The sequence below is a fragment of the Pteropus alecto genome, unplaced genomic scaffold, assembly GCF_000325575.1.
Source record: "Pteropus alecto unplaced genomic scaffold, ASM32557v1 scaffold76, whole genome shotgun sequence".
In the NCBI taxonomy this organism is placed as follows: domain Eukaryota; kingdom Metazoa; phylum Chordata; class Mammalia; order Chiroptera; family Pteropodidae; genus Pteropus; species Pteropus alecto.
Window position 1 is genome coordinate 29,972,448 of NW_006443138.1, and position 17,028 is coordinate 29,989,475.

The 17,028-nt window shown below is 39.0% G+C and overlaps 1 protein-coding gene and 1 pseudogene across 5 annotated transcripts in view; one reads left to right on the top strand and one right to left on the bottom strand.

The window, feature by feature from the left end:
- Positions 1-17,028, top strand: part of ADIPOR2 (adiponectin receptor 2) — a 76,398-nt gene that overhangs the window by 57,117 nt on the left and 2,253 nt on the right. For 2 of the 5 annotated variants that reach the window (XM_015598473.2, XM_015598474.2), the window contains exons 2-7: positions 2,008-2,127; positions 6,334-6,527; positions 9,564-9,750; positions 9,992-10,179; positions 12,721-12,914; positions 14,740-16,035. In XM_015598473.2, coding sequence (XP_015453959.1) covers positions 2,021-2,127; positions 6,334-6,527; positions 9,564-9,750; positions 9,992-10,179; positions 12,721-12,914; positions 14,740-14,868 — 999 coding nt within the window. In that variant the 5' untranslated portion in view covers positions 2,008-2,020 and the 3' untranslated portion in view covers positions 14,869-16,035. Of the gene's footprint in view, positions 1-2,007; positions 2,128-6,333; positions 6,528-9,563; positions 9,751-9,991; positions 10,180-12,720; positions 12,915-14,739; positions 16,998-17,028 lie in introns of those variants that run through there. The other 3 variants (XM_025040959.1, XM_015598472.2, XM_006923886.3) reach the window with 2 other exon arrangements.
- Positions 4,804-4,918, bottom strand: LOC112472442 (annotated as a pseudogene).

Below are 17,028 nucleotides of genomic sequence, written 5' to 3' on the forward strand. Positions count from 1 at the left end.
TGTCTTCCCATTTTGGCTGCCTTTCTGTGTCTGTTTCTATGTACTAAGCAAAGCTCCTAAGTCTCCTGGTCTTATTAGTGTGGATTTGTGTGGTAGGTGTCCAATGGCACAGTCCTGAGAGGGGAGGGGTTCAGCTGCAGGCCAAATTTAGCCCAAGACTCTACCCCTCTGGGGCCACCTGTTAAGATTCAGCAAGCAATCCACTATAAGCTGTGCTTATAGTTGCCTCAAAAGGCCTCACCAGAAACCAAGGTCACCTGCTTCCAGTGTGAGTCTAGGAGCTGCTCAGCAAGGGGCACCTGACTAAGAGAGGACACACCTGGATGTGGCTTGGGTGGGGCCGTGAGTTTTGGGGAGGTGGAGTTTCAGGGAATCCTCTGGGCCTAGTGACATCTGTTATACAGTTTGATAACTTCACGGCCATGGCGGTGCTGGGAGCGGGGAGGGCTCAACAGGAACAATAGATAATGCTGGCACGTCTGTACCGAGCGAGTCTCCCCTCGGCCCTCGCTCGGACAACTCAGTGACCCCTGTAAGTCCCTAGTGCCCCCTGTGCAGCCAAATCGGTGCTGGTGCTCATAGCAAGCAGGTCCGTCACCATGAAAGTTCATTCACAGACACAGCCCCTTTAAGAGGCATCTGCAGCTGCTGCTGCTGCTGCTGCTGCTGCTGCAGCAGCCTCCGTCCCGCTCAGCTGCTTGGGACTGGGCAGCCTCTTGTCCTCACCCCGTCCTACCTTCTGCTGTTGCAGGGTGATTTCTTGTTTTTCTCCCTAGTTGTATGGCTTATTCATCTAGATCCCAGGCGATTTTTCCTTGCTGTTTGCTCCTTGTTTCCATCACAACTTTGATTTGGTTGCCAGAGGGATGAATAGAGCCTCTATCATCTACACCATTTTTTTTTTTTCTTGAAATCACCATTTAGTTTTTTGATTGGAGGTGGAAGATCAGTTAATTTCTTCATGCCCGTAGTGCTGTTTATCTAGCAGACACTTAGATGTAGAATTACAGTTCTCTCATGCTGTCATTATTCATTGAGTTACAGAATCACAGAATTTTAGAGAATGGAGAAGACTCTACAGATTGTTTAGTTTAAACTTCTACTTTTAGATGGAAATGAAAAAAATGAGGCTCAGAAAGCTTGAGAGACCTGTAGAAAGTTTCATTGATATTACTGGTAGAATCAGGCTTACTACTTGGCTCTCCTGACTTCTATCTAGTCCATTGCCCTTGTCACAATATCATTCTGTGTGAACTAGTATGAAGCTCGATCTGGAAATAGAAATCTTAATTTTAGTGATTTATCCCTTGAGATCTAACCAAATTGTCATTTCTTCCTCATTTCCCTAGACAAATTGACCATTTTCTCTAGAATGTAGAAAGACAATGAGTATTGGATTTTTTACTTTTCATCTTTACTACATGTAACCTTGGGCAACTTATTTAATCTCTTTATATGTTAAATTAGATAAGAATACTTATCTAATAAAGGTGGCTGTCAGGATTAAGATAGATGACCTGTATAAGGCCCTTGTATTGGCATATTATAAAAATTTAGTAAATGGTTTTTTCTTCTTTCCTTCTTTCCCTCAGAACACTTACCACATTGTATTGCGATTGTTTATTTTATATGTATCGAGTGTGATTCTTAGAGATTTTCCTGTCAGTAATTCCTCAACTTTATATAGTTAATAATATTTTGCCATCTATGAATATGATTCTTAAAACAAAAAACAAACCATTCAAGCTAATCCAGGAATTTGCTACTGAAACAGACATAGGAATGCTATTGTGATAGTTCATTTGTCTGTCAGAGAAGAACCGAATAACTGTTCTTCATTTTTAATAAGCATTATTCTATAATAAACTGACTTCCTGTATTGCTTCTTGTCATAGGCCTTGTTTTGACCTTAAGAGAATTTCTTCATAATTTTTGAGAGAAAATGTATTGATTGTTTTATTTGGCTCCTGGTCTCTATCTCTGACTGTTGCTATGTTTGCCTTGCAGATATCTGAGGAACATGAGTGCAATGATGAAGCTTCTCAGGAAGAAGAGGGGTTTATGGGTATGTCCCCTCTCTTACAAGCCCATCATGCAATGGAAAGAATGGAAGAGTTTGTTTGTAAGGTAAGATGGCAGTTTTTTGTCATTTCCATGCAGTATGATTATTCCTTCCCAAACAGAAACCTTTAAGGAAAGTAGTAGTAGCTTGCCCTTTGGTTTGCTTTGGGGATAATTTGTGGCAAAATGGAGACAGAACCAATCACAGGACTTTTCTGTTCAGAGTGTAATACATTTGCCTGCAGCAGCCATGATATTTTGACAAAACTAGAACATTGAACTGGGAAACAAGTCTTTCCTAATATAGGTTAACAGAGTAGATATCTTATTGATAGTTTAGATAAGACAGGATGAACAAAATTGGGAGTGGTTGATGCCTGGAGATACTAAAATGCCATTTCCAAGTCCCTTGAATGTATTCTGCTGTTTGACTGTGATGGCAAACATGCTACTCTTTCTAGGGATTCTGTGGGTAATCTCACTACTCTTTAGATAGAAATTTTCCAGAAATTTTGCACATCTAGTATTTTTAGTTTAGCTGGTATATTTTCTGTCTCTAAGGCTTTCTTCCGATTTATTATCTGATTCATTAGGACCTATTAAGGGTTCTTTTTTCTTTTCTAAAATGGTAACTGGAATTGAGGTTGCTTGCTTAAAGAAAATAGGGACACTGGTAAATTTATAACCGCTTGATTAATCTCATCAACAGGGACCCTGGGAGATATGATCTAAAGTCAATATTAAGTCTCTCTGTGTGTATAGTATATAAAAATTCATTTGTTAAACATTTCTGGAGAAATTGATCATTTAGAGAGAAATTTTTGTGACTTAGCTTTTTAATGGGTTTTATGAAACCAAGACTTTTCAAAATGCTTATGGTCCTAGATCCTGAAAACTAAACTTAGGTTTTTCTGCATTCACAGTAACACTAGAAATAATTAGGGCCAGTTGTCTTAGACTGCTGTACTTTGGACCAGAAGATGAGAAGAGAATATTATAATCTGAGTATAGACATCCTTTTCAAGATAAAGGGATGAGTAGAGAGTGGTGGAGGAGGGGTATAAGTATTTATGGGTCTTAGAGCCCAAGAAATTTTGATCGGTGCTTGAAATTGAAAATTGGTGAAAAAAAAAAAAAAAAAAAAGGCCAAGCAAAATAGACCTATTCTAGTGATCACAGACTCAGGAGAATTAGCACTGAAGGATACAAAAGGTTTGTTTTTCAAAAAGCAAGTTTGATGTTAAATCTCTCAAAGTTGAGTATTTAGTGTCTGGGCCATTAGAGCTCTTTAATATTTATCTGTCAGTGGGGGTAATGTAGCTAACTTGGCTGCTTTTTTATTCTCTTTCTGAACTAAGAGTAAAGAATAAAGCAAAACTTTAAATTTAATAGTTAATGGGAGAATAAATAGAGATTTTTTTTTTTCCTGCAACTGTGATTTACTGAAGGAAAATGAGTGGGGCACAAAAATTGATAAACCATTTGCCTCCCATACCCTAGCAGTTTATCTGTGAGAGCAGGACGAAGAGGCTTCCTGGTAAATGGTGTTCTCTAGGGTACTACTGTACCTGCTATGGTGGTGCCACTGACTATACTTGAAAACTAGCATGTCCAGTGATGTAGACTTCTCTTTCTTGGATGGGAAGCAAGTAAACAGAAGCAGTTTAAAATGAAGTGTCGTGTGGCCTTGTTGGTGTACTTTTTCCTTTTAGAAAAAGCTTTTCTTGCAGGAATAGGGAAAATAAAATAATTTTAGTCTTTATAGAGTGTCCAGGTTTGATCTTGGTCTCTTTTTTATTCAGCCTTCAGTTGCTGCTATTTTGCCAGCATAGCCTGGCCCATGTGGGAATAGGAGGTATACTGTAGGTCCTTTTTAAAATTATATTTTGTGCACTGTATGGTCTAATACAAACTCAGTGAACTAATGCTAAGATGTTTGACTTCTGTTTTATCTTTGTCAAGCTTATAAATAAACATGCCTTCGTCTAAGCTGTGATCCTGTTCTTTTTTTCCCCAGGCTATAAAAGAGGATACCTGTTTCAACTGGCAGTTAGCTTGACTCCAAGTTGAGAATGAGGGTGCAGTGTTGTTGAATATAACACTAATTGCAGTATAATTAGAAAGTACAACTCCCTGGCTCAGTGTTTAGACCACCAGAATGTTTGTTTAGAAACAGAGAAGAAGTCACTCTGACATTGTATGTACATATAACTAGTAAGAAACAGTACATTCTTTCTGACTATAGAAAGGAAGCATTTGACTCTTTGGCTGTGTGTGGTAGGTAACACAACAGCAATTTTCATATTGCCACAGCAGAGCTGTTTACTTACTGTGAACCGTCCTGAGGATTGATTTCTATCTTCCTCTCTCTCTTAGAAAATAAAATTCTCCTGAAGTAAAACAGAGTAGCAGCATCTTATAAGGTTAATCTCAACAATAACTATTTTTACCAAGTTTAAATTAGATAAAAGAAGTTCCATGTTTTGGTATGTCTCTCTCACCACAAAGTCCTGTGGAAGATCTCAAACAGCTGCTTTTACAAGCGGTAGTAATATTAGCAGTAGACATTAAAAATCTAGATTAGTCTGTTGGTATTATTTTATTTTATTGTATGTTAGGAACAAGCGTGGAACGGCCAGATTAGCACCAGTAATCACAGGCCTCAGGTTTTGAGTTGGAAGGAAGGTAGAGACAGTGGGTGAATTTTTCTTTTTCTTTTTAAAAATTATTTATTATTATTTATGCCTACAGCACCTGGTCTTCCTAGATGGTCTCCCATCTAAGTACTAACCAGGCCCAACCCTGCTTAGCTTCTGAGATCAAACATCGGCTTGTTCAGGGTGGCATGGCCGTAGACCATGGACCGGGCCTCCACTGGGGTGCAAACCCAGGACTTTCTGCTTGTAAAGCAGATGTGCTAACCGCTACACTGTGGAACCATGTCCTGAGTGAATTTTAATAGAGTATTAAAATGGCCATTTCTGTTCTTAAATTTAGTCCTCACTTCTTTCCTTTGGAGTTACACAGAGAATCGGTTCTTTTATAAATGTCAGGAAGGGTCGAGGAAAGCCTAGAACAGGAAATTGTTGTGGAGCAAAAGGAATGGGTACAGTAGCTGGCAAATAAGTGGTAGTCTCTCTGTATAGTAGAGAGAGAACCAAGTTTGTATGGCCCAGCCATGTTGCTTGTCACAAGAACCCTGAGGAGAGTGGTCTGGGAATCACTGTTGAAAGCTGAGTCTGTAGGTTGACCATGTGGCTGGCATTTTTCCTTACATTTTTCTGGCTAGCAGAAGCAAGTTAGTTTAGGATTAAGTGATCTTGTGGTGTGAGCTCTCTGGGCTGAGAGACTTTAAAAGAAGCAGAGTGTAGAGGTTGACAAACTTTTTAAGGAAGGAATACCAAACTCCTGATCTGATCCCTTTTCCTTTAGAGTCTGATGCTGGAGGGACAGTGAGGAAGAGGGAGAGAGGGGGGCAAAGGAGCTTGAAGGAAGCTAAGTTAAGGCTTATCTTCCTAGCTCGAGGAGCATGGATTAGTCACAAATTCTCGACAGGTGATCCCTTCTGGGGATGATTGGAGTTAATACTACCTTTGGGGTGGATGCTGGGGTTTGTTATCTCATTTATGAAGTGCTTTGGGTTATTTCATTTGACTCTTCATAAACATTGAAGCGCTATTATCTTCATTTTATAAATGAGGAAACTGAGACTTGATTTTGTGATTATAGCTCATTCAGCCAGTTAATGACAGAGATCTAAGATTTTCTGACTTCTGTGCTCATTTCTACTTCATATTTGCTGTTGGAAGGAAGAGAAAGTAAAGGGAGAGGGAGAGATTTTAGCAAAAGGCACAAAAGTGTGATTCTGTATAGTTGTTTTTTCTACCAAAAGGAATATTAAGCATAAAAATGGTCAGATTTAATATCACAGGGATTTTTCAGAGGTAAAGGCTGTTGTGGAAGATGAAGGCGGGGAGTCTGTGGGTGGGGCTTTGAACCCCTCACCCTCCTTTTTAGCCAGACTGAAAGAAAGTTTGAAACTACTCTTTAGGGCAAAGTTCATTTACTCTTTCCTTCTGTTGAGAAAAGTCCCCCATTTAAAAAAATACCTTTTTGATCAATCTGTTTTTAAAAACTCAATACAGGATGTTATACATTTTGAATGTTTGTCTTTGTAAAAGTTATTTTTCTCATAAGAAAATTTAAGAAATTGTGGTGAAGAGATTGTTATTTGGTAGCAGTGTTGCTAAACTGACAATTAAAACCCCAAAGGTATTTGATAATCTTCTTCCAGGTATGGGAAGGTCGATGGCGAGTAATCCCTCATGATGTACTCCCAGACTGGCTCAAGGATAACGACTTCCTTTTACATGGACACCGGCCCCCTATGCCTTCTTTCCGGGCCTGTTTTAAAAGCATTTTTAGAATACACACAGAGACAGGCAACATTTGGACACATCTCTTAGGTATGTGATATCAGTGGTATGATGAATTGGTGATTCACTTTTATTCTTTTTTTTCCCTTTATATCTTGATAATAAGGACAGAACTTAAAAATGTATTTGAGACTGGCCATTTTGTTTTCTGGATTTCTATTAATGCAGTTTCTCACTGATTTACTCTGTGGTTATCCTAGTTTGCACTATAATTTTATTATAGCTAAGTCATATTTTTCTTTATTAGATTTTTAGACAGTGTCCAAACCAGGCCAACCAAGGAAAAAGTGCTATATGAAATGTGGTATAATATTCTAATAAACACTGAGGAAGGTGGTTATTTAATAGTTTTTCAAAGTCCTTATTTGGAATATTCACAATTAAATTTCAGTTTGGCTTGAAGTAGAATGTGTTGTATAATATTTTTTTCCAACACAATTGTATATTAAGGAATACAATGGGGGAAAGAATAATCATTTTAACAAATGGTATTGGGGAAAACTGAGTAACCACATGTAAAAGAGTGAACTTGGACCCGTACCTCACACCATATACAAAAATTAACTCAAAATGGATCAAAGACATAATCATAAAGATCTAAAACTATAAAACCACTAGGAGAAAACATAGTTTTAAATCTTTGCGACCTTGGATTAGATGAGGTTTCTTAGAATTGATATCTAACACATATGCAACTAAAGAAAAAATGGATAAATTGGACTTTGTCAAAATTAAAAACTTTTGTGTGTCAAAAGACATTTCTAGAAAGTGAGAAGAAGAAAATATTTGCAAAACATCTATCTGATAAGGGTCTAGTAATGTACTCCTACAACAACTAAACATAAAAAGAGAACCCAATTTAAAAAACAAATAAAGCAACTGAATAGACAGTTCCTCAAAGATGATCTACCAGTGGCCAATAAACACATGAAAAGATGCTCACATCATTAGTCATTTTTGGAAATGCAAATCAAATATTTTTTTGCATTTTGAGAAATACAATACCACTTCATACCCACTACTATGGCTGTAATCAAGAAAGTGGAAAATAACAAATTTTGGCAAGGATGTGGAAAAATTAGAACTCTCATACATTATGAGTAGGAATGTAAAATGGTGCAGCCTCCATGGAAACCAGTTTGGCAGTTCCTCAAATAATTAAACAGAGTTATCAGCAACTCTACACCTTAGTCATATACTCAAGAGAATTGAAAACATGTTCACACAAAAATGAGTACACAGATGTTTTTAGCAACATTAAACTTAATAGCCAAAAAGTGGAAACAACCTAAATACTCAAAAAGTGGAAACAACCTGATGAATAAATAAATTATGGTATATACAAACAATAAAATACTATTTGATATTGATACATGTTATAACATGGGTGAGCCTTGAAAACATATGTTAAGAGGAAGAAGCTGGTGGACACAAAAGGCCACATATTTTATGATCCATAAACATGAAATATGCAAAATGAAAAAATCTAGAGACAGAAAATAGCTTAGTGATTGTCTAGGGTGGGAATTGAGGAATGGGAGATGACTGTAATAAGTATAGGGCATTTCTGAGGGGTGATGAAAATGTTCTGAAATTTAATAGTGGTGATGGTTGTAATCCGCCCCCCTCCACCCCTCGCCATATCCCAGGGGAATACACATTCCAAGACTCCCAGTGGAGGCCTGAAACCACAGGTAGTACCGAACTCTGTATAAACTATGTTTTTTCTTATACATGCATACCTATGATAAAGTTTAATTTATAAATTAGACACAGTAAAAGATTGACAACAATAATTAGTAATAAAATAGAACAGTTATAACTATATACTGTAATAAAAGTTATTGAGACAGCTACTAAGTGACTAACGGGTGGGTAGCATATACACACTGGATAAAGGGATGATTCATGTTCCACGTGGAATGGTGTGAGATTTTATCATGATACTCTGAATGGCGCACAATTGAAAACTTATGAATTGTTTATTTCTGGAATTTTTTATTTAATATTTTAATTTAACCACTGTTGACTATGAGTAACTGAACCATGGAAGTAAAACTGTAGATAACTGGGAGACTATTGTATACTAAATAGTTTCTGGCCTCACCCCATTGACTTGCATTTCTTATCACACATTTGTTTTCCACCGTGCCCCCATGTTCCTATCTGCCAGCATAGTGGGAGTAGAATAGAGTATCAAATCAGGTTCATTGCTGACTTCTAACTCCAGGGCATTTTTTACTAAATGAATCAAATATAGTACTTAGCAAATGTTCAAAAATTCTTAATTTCCATGCCTTCCTTGTGTCGTGGCCCTTCCCTAAGCAGTAAGAACATGGCATCTTACTATGAATAACAATTTAAAAACGGGTTATGAAATAGCCTAAATAGGCATTTTACTGTCCTTAATTCTTGAATCTATTGGGCCACTTGGTGAGGACTAGAGAAGCATAGTGTTCCCTGACAACTGTTGGTGGAGGAAAGCTGTATTTCTTGGCAGAATTTGGAGGTATTGGAATTCATTGCAAAAACAAATGTAGAATGGTCCTTTGAAAGCTGGCGTACATCCTATGTGCCCTGTTGACTATGGGTAACTTAACCATGGAAGTAAAACTGTAGATAACTGGGGGACTATTGTATACTAAATAGTTTCTGGCCTCACCCCATTGACTTGCATTTCTTATCACACATTTGATTTCCACCATGCCCCCATGTTTTTTTTTACCCCCCAAAATTTGGTAAATGAAATTTTATACTAGATCTTGAGGTAGAAGTGGACTAATTTAGTCTTCAAAGAAGTGATGGCATTGTCTGGTTTGCTTTTAGATTATGCTCTTAGATAAATAAGTGAATATAGTCTTTATACTCAGTTTATGAAGCTGAGGAGTATATGATACCAATAATATTTGAAATAGCCAAAATTTTGAATAAGCTTTAGTTCTTTCGAAAATTTTTCTCATGGAATTTTGAATCCAGATATCATTGTGATTGAAAACATAATTGGCATATAACATTGCCTCTTCAAAAGATAATCCTTTTTCTCTTTCTTCTGTACTCTTTTCCTAGGTTGTGTATTCTTCCTGTGCCTGGGGATCTTTTATATGTTTCGCCCAAACATCTCCTTTGTGGCCCCTCTGCAAGAGAAGGTGGTCTTTGGATTATTCTTCTTGGGAGCCATTCTCTGCCTTTCTTTTTCATGGCTCTTCCACACAGTCTACTGCCACTCAGAAGGGGTCTCCCGACTCTTCTCTAAGTAAGTACCTGTAAAGTCGATAAATTGATCAATGATTTAGTCAGTGGGTTAGGGAAAATCATCCAGCAGAGTTGGCGGAATCCTCTACCACCTGATGAGAATTTTTAAAAAAACAAATGAAAGCAAGCACCCTGATTTGCCTCTTAGCTATTGTTGCTAGTTCATGTCTTGAGGAATTAATTGGAACATGTAGTGAGCAGTAATACTTATTATTAAATGGACTTTTTCCCCCCTATTCTAGACTGGATTACTCTGGTATTGCTCTTCTGATTATGGGAAGTTTCGTTCCTTGGCTTTATTATTCTTTCTACTGTAATCCACAACCTTGCTTCATCTACTTGATTGTCATCTGTGTGCTGGGCATCGCAGCCATTATAGTCTCCCAGTGGGACATGTTTGCCACTCCTCAGTATCGAGGAGTAAGAGCAGGTAAGAAGAGCATGTGGAGGTTTTATATTGGACATTTATTTATTTACCAGTTATTTATTAAAAGCCTACCATTTGCCAAGCATTATGCTATATACTTATGATGCAAAGATTAATAAATCATAGTTTCTGTTCTCGAGGGGCTTTTAATGTAGTAGTGTTCATTATTTGTCTTAAAGCATTAGAGTTGACGGGGAGAGGTAGTAGTGAGCTATGTGAGCTGATTTGTTTTGGACTATGTTTACTTGAGTTTATGGCCATACACTGTTGGTAAGGCAGGGGCTCCATAACCTTTGTAAAACAAACAATAATTCCTCTTACTCTCAGCTTGAAATGTATTTTTTTAGTGATTTTTTCCTTTTTTTTTTGTTGTCATTTTTGTTTTGTATTTTTATTTTAAAATGTGTAATCTGCTTAGGTAAATAAGACTGTGTTCTACTACAATAGGCACCACACATCTCTTCTGTTGTAGAGATAAAGAGATTTTTTAGGATAATGTCTATTTAGCTGGAGATCATATGGAAAGTCAGAAGCCTCAGAGTGCCTTGGTTGAGCCTTCCTGTAGGAGTATGAGGTTAACAGACATGCTTTTTTGTCTCCTACTGGACTGGGGCCTCCTTATAGCCCAGGCTGTGTCTCGAATTTTCTTTTCCCAGTACTAAACCCAGCGTCTACTGAGAAGAATGAAAAGGAGTGTTTTTCCTTTTAACCTTAAAAAAACCAAAAACATTTAGTATTAAAATCCAAGCCATGGTTTGAAGGTTAGAAGTTAGAATTAACTTTGTTAATGATCACTGTTATGGCACTCTACTCTCTTCCCTTTTTGAGTGTTTATATGAGCAAGAGTAGTGGTCATGGTTGGCTTTCCAGTAGTACTTAACTGTGGTGTTAAGCCTGCTTGAGCACGTGAGATAGGAACGACTTTGCTAGCAGTGCTGAATGTCCTGCTATTTATACACATCAGAAGAAGCAAATTCCTGAGCCTTTGACTTAGTGACAGCCAAGACCATTATTAGCAGCCGTTGCTGATAGAGGAAAAGAACAAGTGAAAGAACAGGATCAGATGCTTTTTCTTTAGTGAAGTATAGAGGTAGGAAGTAGTTTTTATTTAGGCTTGCTTGATTCCTTTCTTATGTGAGATGAGCATTGCCATTTTCCTCTTCTCTTTTAGATGCCCGTTTTATTTATGAGTATGCATATGTGCATACATATGTCGTTGCATACCAGCACCTTATTTGGTAATGTCTAAAGCAAGCAGTAAGCTCCTTGTCTTTTGAGAAAGTTTACCAAATGGTTGTTTTGCAAGGATCATTTTTAAGTCTCTGTGTCAAAATGTAGGAGCAGTTATGGCCCTTGCAGGGAGTTCATGTGGTTCATTGGTTGACACAGATTTCAAAGTAGTTTTAGATCAGTTGCCTTCAAACTTTTTTGATCATGACATTTTCTCTTACAACCCTGAACACACGTGTATGTATACAAATATGTATATAAACATACATATATGTATAGATTTATGAAAATATCGATTACAAAACTTTTTACAAAGTATGCTTAACTTTCCACTTGTAACATCCACTTGTGACACAGGCTGATATTTGTTATTTTATTCTAGTTAATTTAAAAAATGCTGATCTAGACTCACTTAGTTGATCTTATAACCTGGGTCATGTCCAGAAGTTTGAAAAACTCTGCTGCAGATGATTTTGAAGGCAGTAGGGCTTGGTAAAGTGACCGATGGACTTCTGCATCTGATTGGTGCTTTTGGGCCTGGGAGCTTTCACAAGCATCTGTCTGCCCCCTTCCCCCACCCCTCCCTCCTCTCTTCTCCCCTCTCTCTTCCCCTCCCTTCCCCTTTTCTCCTCCCCTCCCCTTTCTCCTGCCCTCCCCTTTCCTCTGTCCCTCCCCCTCCTCCTCCTTCTTCTTCCCCTCCCTCTTCCTCTTCCCTCCCCCTCCCTCTCCCTCTCTGGGAAATGAGGACAAGGCTTGGAGGGAGGAACCTCTAGCTGAGTTTGGTTCTAGCTGTGGTTCCCAAAAATATTTTGGGGATTCATCAGAACCAATAATTACCTTTTGTTTTCTCACCTCCACCTCTCACTCTCTCATTGCCCCCCCCCGCCCCCGCCATTCCCACTTTCACCTCAGGAATATCTATTGCTTTAAAGGGAAGATAAAATATGTAAAATTGCTCTGTATCACAACCGGTGTCTATAAAGAGGCAGCATTTAGCTGAGTTTTAAACAAACTCCTAGAGCTGTCTTCCTAAAACAGTTTGCAACATAATTCTAAATGCTTTGAGGACTGCTGACTTAAGTTAAGCTTCTCTCAGCAGAGAGTTCCTTGCATTTGTAAATAGATCTATCTTTTAGAGCATAGCTGTGCTTTCTTGTCTGGAACCTTCATTTTCCATTCAAACAAGAAGCTAATGTTACATCCTACTTTGAAATGGTCAGTTTACAGAATTACTGGTTCTTTGCTGTAATACTTACTTCTTGTTCCTTATTTCTCTTCTGCATTTTTGCTTTATTCTTTTCTTGTGATTCCTAGGAGTGTTTTTGGGTCTAGGCCTGAGTGGAATCATTCCTGCCTTGCACTATGTCATCTCGGAGGGGTTCCTAAAGGCTGCCACCATAGGACAGATTGGCTGGTTGTTGCTAATGGCCGGCCTCTATATCACGGGAGCTGCCCTGTACGCTGCTCGCATCCCTGAACGCTTCTTTCCTGGCAAGTGTGACATCTGGGTAAGTATGCTCAGGGCTGATTATTGTGTGTACATACATATCTTAGTGGGTTATTTGGCAGACTGAGAAGTGAAATATTTGAAAAAGTTTTTGACTCAGAATCGAGTGATTTTACCATCTTATTAGTTGTGTTTCTCCGGATGGTAAGTACAATAGTAACTACATTTATTGAGCACTTACTTGGTGCCTAGCATAGTACTAAGTGAGTGCTTTACATGGATTACCTCATTTAATAACACATTAGCCCTGTAATATATAACAACCTGCTACTAATGTTTTCATTTTACAGATTCGGGAGTGAGGTTTAAAGAGATTAGGTAACTTGTACAGTGTGCCTGGCTGTTATGTCCTAGGAGTAGAATTTGTATCAGGCTAGTCTAATATCAGACTCTATGCTTCTGTATACTGCACTGTATTGGCAAGTCATTTAGTCATCCTTTGTCTTAGTTTCCTCACTTATGAAATGAAGGTGATGGACTAGATTTTTACCAAGGTCCAGATTCTTACCTAAGTCCTTTTCGATCACCAAATTTTAGCGGTTTATGATGAGAGATTGAGTGTATATGTATGTTTGGTTGGAATGGGAGGTAGATATAACTAAATTGTGGTAAGTGGTAAGAGAAAAGGAACAAGAAAGGGAAAAGAAAATATAAGGGACCAATAGATGGAAAATTTTTTAACAGAAGATGGCCTGACATGTTTTAACAGTATAGAGTTGGAGTGCTGTTTGATATGACATCTGACCTTTGGCATTCTGTTCCTCAACCTGTTGCTGATTATTATAGACTAAGTTGATCATCTAGTCTCTTCAAAGTTTAGTTTAGCTATCTGTAAAATGAAGATAATGATAATTTAGGCAGTATTTTGAGCTTCAAATGAGCTGATTTATCTCTGAGTTTGCCTTCTCATAATTTTGACATTAATATGGAGAGATTTTTACCTTGCCTCCCTTTTTTGGGAGAATGAATTCCCTTTGGTTTCCTAGGAAACATCTCTCTGACTATGACTTATGGATCCTTCTAGTTTACACTTCTAAAATCAGTGTCTTTCCCAAGGATAAATACTCTTTTGCCGCTGTACTTTTTCATTTCGAGACTATAACGAGAGAATAGTGTGATTTTGAAGTTGTTTTTGGTACACCGAGCATTTGAGAACCCCTTTTGAGATGCGAACTAGCATTCAGTGGAATAGGTTAAATCAGAAATAATATCAATGTTTGTAGACCAACTTTTTACTTGAGAAGGAAGCAAAAGGTCTTGCTTTACTAGTCTTTTGATACAGTATGTTGTTCATGTAATTCCAGAGTCTTAGAGCTGGAGGAAACTCTAGCCACCATAGGTTTTAACCTTGTACCCAATCCTGGAAATCCCTTTAATTTTTCAAATAGAGAGCAACATTTAAATGACTGTAGCGCTGGTGCTTTAGTGCATGACAAAAACATTCATCAGCAATGAGGAAAATGCCTGTCTAACTGTAGCCCACTGCTAGACATCAAGGGACCCTTGGGGCCTTTGTGACCTGGTGACAAGAGTCTGTGTATGTCATTTGCCCCTGAATTCATCAGATACTCCAGTGTTAAGTGTGCACATTTTCATGTCTAGACTATAGTGGCAGCACCTTGATTTCTTTGGGGACAGCTGTTCTTCAGTTCAGCAGAATGTGATATGCCTAATGGATGTTCCAAGACCTGTGGATACCTCAGATTTGAGCTCTGTCACCTCCATTCCCTGACCTCTGCTCAGTATAAATGATCTTAAAAATCTTTAGCAGACTTTTAATAATGTATGGGTTTTCTCTACTCCTCCCCCCTTTCTTTTGCCTCCAGTTTCACTCTCATCAGCTATTTCACATCTTCGTGGTTGCTGGCGCTTTTGTTCATTTCCATGGTGTCTCAAACCTCCAGGAGTTCCGTTTCATGATTGGCGGAGGCTGCAGTGAAGAGGACGCACTGTGATACCTACCACTAGCCAGGGACCATGACCCTGAACCAGGGCCTGCAGCGCCTGCAGGCCTCCCTTACTGGCTATTGATGCCAGTACCAGAGGAGCTCCCAAACTCTGACAGCCTCATGGGCTTTGACACCCCCAGGGGCTCCACGTGGCACGTGACTGAGAAGAAAAAAAAAATAAATCATACCTCAAAGGATGTAGTGCATCAATTTGGAGAAAAGGAGAAATGGCCCAAACCCTGACGTAGTCTTAGGATTTATTGATTGAGGGCTCTGCAAGACCCTGGGCAAACTGGCTTCTTATCCATATCTTATTTATTTGTAGAAGATGGAGAAACAGTTTAGCTGATGGTTCATTCTTCTCCCTTTCTCTCTTCTTAAAACAATAATACAAAACCGATTTAGGTGAACATTTATATCCTATTAAGGGGCGGGAGTGTGATTTTAGATGTTCTTTTGGGAGAACAAAGAAATTAATGTAAATAAGATTTCTAACTTACTGTTTAAATAAGAATTTATATAAATGTTTAAAAAGGGTAGGGGAGGGAGGGAGAATTTTTGTATAGAGTGAAACATGCAAGTACCACACACTGTTTCAATTTTGCACAAAGTGACTGTAGGAGGTGATAGCCCCAGAATGTAAAATGCCTTGGTGCACCAAGGTGCCTTCTAAAGGCTGACATACCTTGGACCCTGGTGGGGCAGAGAGTACAGCCCCAGCCCAGTGATCACATGACCACTCTCGTGCCTGAGGGCCTTTGGGGGTCCTGAGGTAGAGTGAGGTGGTGTGTATTTTCTCAGTGGAAGTAGCATGTGAATGGCTAATAGGATGTGTTAAAGGCTCTAGTTAAGGTGTCCTTTGAGAGACTGACTTGTTTCTCATGCTGATGACCTTCTAAGGAGTAGGGCCACCTGCTTGGGAAAGTCAATTATGCTGGCAAAGGGGTGGTGGAGATAGTGGGAAGAGCTCTGGAAATGTTAACACAGGGGCTGATCTGATTACTTCCTGTCATCCTGTTCAATTTTGTGGTGATTTTTATCTGATTGCAAGGATGTGACAGTTCTCCATATCCTTGTTATGGAGCTTTGAAATACTCTGGAAACTTCCCTCTATTAAAATCACTGCCCTGACTATCCTTCTTCCTGGGAATAAAAATTGACATTTTCCTGGCATCATAGTTACTGACATGGAACCAGCCACAAAAGAGATTCTGCCTTGTTCAGGTGCCTCCTGAGCTCATTGACATAGGTTGGGAGAGTGCTTCCTTTGGATTAGGAAAGATGAGTTTCACCTGTGGCACACTGTCTTGGTGAGCCTCAGTATGACAGACATATCAGCTCTCCTTGAACAAAAAAGCCAGTGGAACTCTTGTAAAGCAGGGCCCAGTTCCCACTGTGGAGTTATCAGCAGTCTCTGAACCCTGTTTTTAAGGGATAGCATGGGGGAAGTTTGCAAAGGAAATCATATGTTATTGTCAGGGAGTCTGGTAGAATCTTTAAAGTTTAGTTGAAGAGTGGCTAGAAGTAAAAGATCGCAAGTGTCCCAGAAGTACCCTGTTGTGTCAGGGAGAGTGGCAAGGGGAGGCTCTGGTTCACAGAATTCTGATCTTGGCTCATAGGTGAACCATCCAACAAGCATTTGAGTCTTAGGTTACTTACTATCTTCTATCTTAGACTTCAGGTGATTAAGTTACATCCTGGGGATTATGGATACTAGAACTAAACATTGAGGCCCTAAGCAATGGGGGCCGGCATCCACAACTGGTGTTTAGGACTATGGGAAGGATTTTCTACTTATTTAGTATAGGGTTTTCTCAGTTCTTTTTCTCCTTTCTCTCCTCTTCTGATCTCCAGCAAAAGCTGGGAAGAACTTAAGAGTATTTTGGTTCTAGGTCATTGCCCTAGGTTCTAGGTGGATCCCAGCAAAAGACTCAGTGGGTGAACTGGCGCAGCGCCTGACAGAACAGTATTACTCCCTTTGAGGAGAAATAGTTCAGCAAGACAGTGCCATCAGGAAGGAAGCTCACTTAACTCCATGGAAGCAACAGCACATATCCGAAGCCAGACTTGCTCTTTGGTCATGCACTTTGGGATATGGGGTATAAGATGCAGCCCTGAAAAAAACACCAACAGAGGTCGCAGTCTCTGAGCCCAGTTGCCCCACAG